At 37.6% G+C, this 6,187-nt stretch overlaps 1 protein-coding gene across 1 annotated transcript; it reads left to right on the top strand.

Moving 5' to 3' along the window:
* The first annotated feature begins 1,394 nt into the window (after positions 1-1,394).
* Positions 1,395-5,123, top strand: LOC109222250 (phytochrome E-like). The gene is made up of 2 exons (XM_019386621.1): positions 1,395-3,761; positions 4,220-5,123. The coding sequence occupies exons 1-2, from the start codon at positions 1,688-1,690 to the stop codon at positions 5,023-5,025; spliced, it is 2,880 nt and encodes a 959-aa protein (XP_019242166.1). The 5' UTR covers positions 1,395-1,687; the 3' UTR covers positions 5,026-5,123.
* The last annotated feature ends 1,064 nt before the right edge of the window (positions 5,124-6,187 follow it).

Genomic DNA, 6,187 nt, shown 5'->3' with positions numbered 1-6,187 from the left:
TGAAAGACGAACAACTGCGAAAGCATTTGCCAAGGATGTTTTCATTAATCAAGAACGAAAGTTGGGGGCTCGAAGACGATCAGATACCGTCCTAGTCTCAACCATAAACGATGCCGACCAGGGATCGGCGGATGTTGCGTTTTAGGACTCCGCCGGCACCTTATGAGAAATCAAAGGTTTTTGGGTTCCGGGGGGAGTATGGTCGCAAGGCTGAAACTTAAAGGAATTGATTCAATAAAGATAAATTTTATACATTCAGATTTTAAAAATCAAACAGTATTAATTATTTCTATTCAGATCTTAATATACATCTTAATATATTTAGATGTGTATTAAGATTCAGATGTCTTAATCTTAATACGTATTTTGATATTCAGATGTATATTCAGATTCAGACGTCTTAATCTTTAAAAAAAACAAATGAGGCCTTACAATAATTGGGTGGTAGATTCTTTTTGTTATGTTCGTTGCCTTTATCTATATTTATTGCACATTTATGTTATTGCATTCATGAGCATTTAATCAGCACAAACACACTGATTAACGTTGTTTATCTTACCGACTTCACTTAATATTTGGTCTACATTTTATTATTCTTAACTAAGATTCACCCTTAATCTCATCATTAATTGATTTAACTAAAAGGCTGAACACTTTTTNTAACCAATGTGGAGTAAATTAAAGTGGAAGATTACATACAGCAAGAATTGACGGTGTTTTTTCTAATAAATCTCGTACGGTATAATTCTTAGACGTGACCTTTAATGTCTTTTTGCACTTTGCCAAACGATTTGATGTCCCCTTCTCAGCCATAGTTTTTTAAGGAATCTTTCAATCCATCAAAGGCCCTACAATCTTCTCATAAATCGTTCTCTTTCCCAGCTTCTATGGTTTACTAATATGACAACAATATCTCTCAACTTTAATATACCTTTAAACTTGTGGTTCATAAAAATTCATCTAAAACTCTTATTTCGTATTTATTTTAGCTGGAGTACTTATTATTCTCACCTATATATAGCTAAAAATGAATAAACCTAAGTTTCCATTTTTTTAAAATGAAAAAACTAAAGTTTCCATTTTTTTAAATGAAAAAACTTTGTGGCAGAACGTCGCAGGGAAGATGATATTTAGCTTACATGTGTCAGAAATGAGTATGATTTTATATTCTAGAATTATAACTGCATTTCAACAGATCCCGAACAATATTGGCTGATCTGCGAAAATAATAATGACATGTTAAGTAAAAGATTAATTATTTGCATACGTAGAAGAATGAATCACATTTAAAAAATAAGGTGTTAGACTTTTGGAGAATATATTCATCTCATGTATTATCATTTAAGGGTTACTGTGAAAATAAGCAATGAAACAACTATCTTAATTTGATTAGTCTTATATAGCGCGAGTCCAAATTAATTGAGGCTCAAAAGGAATAACAATAGGAAAAAATGAAAATAAAAGAATGTCATCCATGAACATGAATTAAGACAGTGATTAGAAAGGTATAATGACATAATTACAAGAAGATAAACCCTGTAATTGGAGAGAGAGAGAGAGATATGTGTGAAGCTACAAGGCAGGCACAAACAGGAGAATCAAGTACAGACATGATAGAATACCATCTGCTCTTCGTACTGAACCCACCTGATCAGTTTCTAAGATACCATTATCAAGATCCCATAAAATGGAGTTTCAGAGCAGCAGTAAAACCAGAAGAAGAGGAAGACCCACAAGCCCTAATCTCCAAAACAAGAAGAATTCTAACAAAGATTCCACCTTTTCTTCCTCTGCTGCTAGTAACATGAACAACACCAGCAAGGCAACTATGGCTCAGTACAATGCTGATGCTAAGCTCATGGATGAGTTTGAACAGTCTGGTGTCTCTGGTAAGTCCTTTAATTATTCAAGATCAGTTCTTTATGCACCTCAGGATAATGCTAATGAAGAAGAAATCTCTTCTTATCTTTCAAGAATTCAAAGGGGTGGGCTTGTTCAACCATTTGGTTGTATGCTTGCTATTGAGGAACATACTTTCAAGATTATAGGTTACAGTGAGAATTGCTTTGATATGTTAGGTTTTAAGATAGCTGAGTCATCAAAGTTGATTACTTTGATTGGTGTTGATGCTAGAACCCTTTTCACCCCTTCTTCTGGGGCTTCATTGGCTAAAGCCATGACCTCTAGGGAAATTTCTTTGTTGAACCCTATATGGGTTCATTCTAGGAGTACCCATAAGCCCTTTTATGCTATACTTCACAGGATTGATGTGGGGATTGTGATTGATTTAGAGCCTGCTAATTCTAGTGATCCTGCATTGCTGCTTGCTGGGGCTGTGCAGTCACAAAAACTGGCTATCCGGTCGATATCTAGGTTGCAGTCACTACCTGGTGGAGATATAGGGGTTCTGTGTGATATGGTGGTGGAAGATGTGCAGAAGCTGACTGGATATGATAGGGTCATGGTTTATAAGTTCCATGATGATAATCATGGTGAAGTTTTGTCTGAGATTAGGAGATCAGACTTGGAACCTTATTTGGGCTTGCATTATCCTGCAACAGATATCCCGCAAGCTGCTCGCTTCTTGTTCAAGCAGAACAGAATTAGGATGATATGTGATTGCAATGCACAGCCTGTTAAGATTGTTCAGAGTGAAGAACTGAAGCAGCCTCTCTGCTTGGTAAATTCGACTCTGAGATCACCTCATAGCTGCCATACACAGTATATGGCCAACATGGGATCTATTTCGTCGTTGGTGATGTCAGTAGTTATCAATAGCAGTGATTCGAGGAAGCTTTGGGGTTTGGTTGTTTGTCATCACAGTACTCCCCGCTATGTGCCTTTCCCGCTTCGGTATGCATGTGAATTCTTCATGCAGGCATTTGGGGTGCAGCTTCATATGGAGCTCCAGTTGGCATCACAGTTGGCTGAGAAGAAAACTCTCCAAATGCAGACCTTATTATGTGACATGCTTCTTCGAGATGTTCCATTTGGCATTGTAACACAATCCCCTAGTATTATGGATCTTGTCAAGTGCGATGGAGCTGCACTTTATTACGGTGGAAAATGTTGGTTGCTTGGGGTGACACCAACTGAAGCACAAGTTAAAGATATTGCAGAGTGGTTACTAGTTGCTCATAAGGACTCGACAGGTTTAAGTACGGACAGTCTTGCAGATGCTGGTTATCCTGGTGCAACTTTACTGGGAGATGAAGTTTGTGGCATGGCTACTGCGAGAATTACTTCTGAGGATTTCCTATTCTGGTTCAGGTCTCACACAGCAAAAGAAGTCAAGTGGGGAGGTGCTAAGCATCATCCAGACGATAAAGATGATGGAGGGAAAATGCACCCACGATCTTCATTTAATGCCTTTCTTGAAGTGGTTAAAAGTAGAAGTATGCCTTGGGATGTTCCGGAGATTAACGCCATTCATTCTCTACAAATCATAATGAGAGAATCAATTCAAGAATTTGACAACAGTTCCCGGAAAACTATGACCTCTTCTCAACAGAATGATGCTGATGGCCCAAGCATGGATGAACTTAGTTCTGTGGCAATGGAAATGGTTAGGTTGATTGAGACGGCCACTGCTCCAATTTTCGGGGTTGATCCATCTGGCTTAATAAATGGATGGAATGGGAAGATTGCTGACTTAACAGGGTTGCAAGCTAGTGAAGCTATTGGAAAATCTCTCATTAATGATATTGCTCATGAAGATTCACATGAAACTGTTGAAAAGGCTCTATGTAAAGCTCTGTTAGGTATTTCTTTTTAGCCTTAATAGTTATCATTATAATTTGGAAACATGCTTTACATCCGATGGCTATAATTCTATATATGTGTGTTCATTGTGTTCTTTTTATCTTCATTCTTTATGCACTGCAGTCTATACTTGATGGTCTACCTTCTTAGATTTGAAATTCATGCCTACTGGTAAGAGAATTGGCTACGTACACTTTTTTTACCTACACTTATTGAATCGGCTTGCCATCTTGTATATTACAACACATGCGCAGTTACCTGCATATCTACATTTGGGGCAATACTGTGCTTTCAGCAATGACTAATCAGTCATCTCCGCTGTATAGTGAAAATTAGCTTACTCTTTCAGTGCACTCTTTTAATTGCAAAGGACCACTTTTCCTCTTCTAGGTAAATGTTCTCGCACCCTCCCCCTCCACCTCTCTCTCATTGTAACTTGTGATAACTTATGATTCAGGTGAGGAGGACAAAAATGTGAAAATAAAGTTGCGAATATTTGGGAAAGATCCACCAAAATCAGTTATATACCTTGTGACTAATACCTGCACAAGCAGGGACCACAAAAATGATGTTGTTGGTGTGTGCTTTGTGGCTCAAGATGTCACTCCTGAGAAAGCTGTCATGGATAAATTTATTCAGTTGCAAGGAGATTATGAGGCTATTGTACAAAGTCTTAATCCACTGATTCCACCAATATTTGCTTCTGATGAAAATGCTTGCTGTTCGGAGTGGAATGCAGCAATGGAAAGGTTGACTGGTTGGACAAGATATGAGATCCTGGGGAGAACACTTCCTGGTGAAATTTTTGGTGGTCTTTGTCGTCTTAGGGGACAAGATGCGCTTACCAAATTTATGATCCTTTTCTACCAAGCAATTAGTGGCCGTGACACCAAAAAGCTTCCATTTGGCTTTTTTAATAGGACAGGGGAGTTTGTGGAAGTGTTCTTAACAGCAAACAAGAGAACTGATGAGCATGGGAATGTAATTGGGTGTTTCTGCTTCTTGCAGCCTACACTGGTCGACCCAGAGGCATCGGATGAGAGACAAGACAATAAAGAATCCCTTTTAAAAATTAAAGAATTTTCTTATATCAGACAGCAGATGAAAAATCCATTCAATGGGATCCAGTTTACCCATAAACTCCTTGAAGCCACCTGTGTTTCAGATAATCAGAAGCAGCTTCTGGAGACAAGTGAAGCCTGTGAGAAACAGATACTGTCTGTTATTGACAATATGGATTTTGGAAGTATAGAGGACGGGTAATGCTTCCTCTGTATGAACCCTGATTAAAATAATTCTATATCTTCTTTTATATTTTTATATGTTCCACTCAACTGATTATAACTTTATGATAGAGGAAATCTCGTATATGATCTCAGAGAATAATTTTCTTTCTTCTAAGACCTTCTGAATTGGTTGTTCATCCAGTGGTTACAGAGTAGCGGTTACCTCTCATCTTTCCACTACACCAACTCTTCCCTTATCATGGTTTATATTAATTTCTGTAAATTCAACTATAGAGTAATTTGCTTGAAGTTTGCTAGGCTGCAACTTCTTATTCATATTTGCTTGGCCTCGTATTGATAGTTCTTTAGTTGATGAGCTATATTTGGACACTGTATCCCAGTCTTGAGTAGGGGTCGCAAATGGGCAGGTTGGGCTGAATTTGGGTGGATCAAGATGGGTCAGGTCAATAAATGGGTCATTGCCCAACCCAGCCCAAAGTATACTTGGGCTAAGATGGGCTAGGTCAAGATGGGCTAAACAATGGGTTATAACCCAACCCGCCCAACTTGACCCATGTTTTAAACCATGCTCACCTTGCATAAACAAAGCCTTTTATCTTTTATACACCTATGTATAAAAGGTAAATAAATACTATTACTCCTCCGTTCCAATTTATGTGAACCTGTTTGACTGGGCACGAAGTTTTAGAAAAAATGAAGACTTTTAGAATTTTAGTCCTAAACAAGTCAAAAAGGGGTCCAGAGTATTTGTGTTGTTATAAAAGCTTCTCATTAAGGATAGAGCTGGAAGTTTAAGCTAAATTGTTTCCAAATTTAGAAAGGGGTCATTCTTTTTGGAATGGACCAAAAAGGAAATAGATTCACATAAACTGGAACAGAGGGAGTAGTATTTTGAGAATCAAAATATATTTTTTTAAAATAACAAATTAGTATTTCAAATGTGTAAGTTGAAAAATATTTTGCGGCGGGGGTTTGGGGTGAGTGGGTGATGCAGAAAACGAAAAACAGAAAATTAAAAATCCAAAAAAGTAAAAAAAACTTGAGGGGTTAGGGCGTAGGGGGGTAGCGGGGTGGGTGGTGCAGAAAATAAAAAAATAGAAAATTGAAAATAAAAAATAAAATAAAATAAAAAATTGGGGACAGCTAAGTAAATTTCTAGATAGTTGGGTTGAGATCCC

The sequence above is a fragment of the Nicotiana attenuata genome, unplaced genomic scaffold, assembly GCF_001879085.1.
Source record: "Nicotiana attenuata strain UT unplaced genomic scaffold, NIATTr2, whole genome shotgun sequence".
NCBI lineage: Eukaryota > Viridiplantae > Streptophyta > Magnoliopsida > Solanales > Solanaceae > Nicotiana > Nicotiana attenuata.
Note: the sequence above shows the minus strand (reverse complement) of the source record. Positions and strands in the feature narration are given on the sequence as shown.

Bases quoted from the DNA above. Each gene is read 5' to 3' on its own strand.
- LOC109222250 (XM_019386621.1), top strand. From the start codon at position 1,688: ATGGAGTTTCAGAGCAGCAGTAAAACCAGAAGAAGAGGAAGACCCACA. The intron at 3,762-4,219 runs GTATTTCTTTTT...CTTATGATTCAG, and splicing joins TCTATGTAAAGCTCTGTTAG to GTGAGGAGGACAAAAATGTG.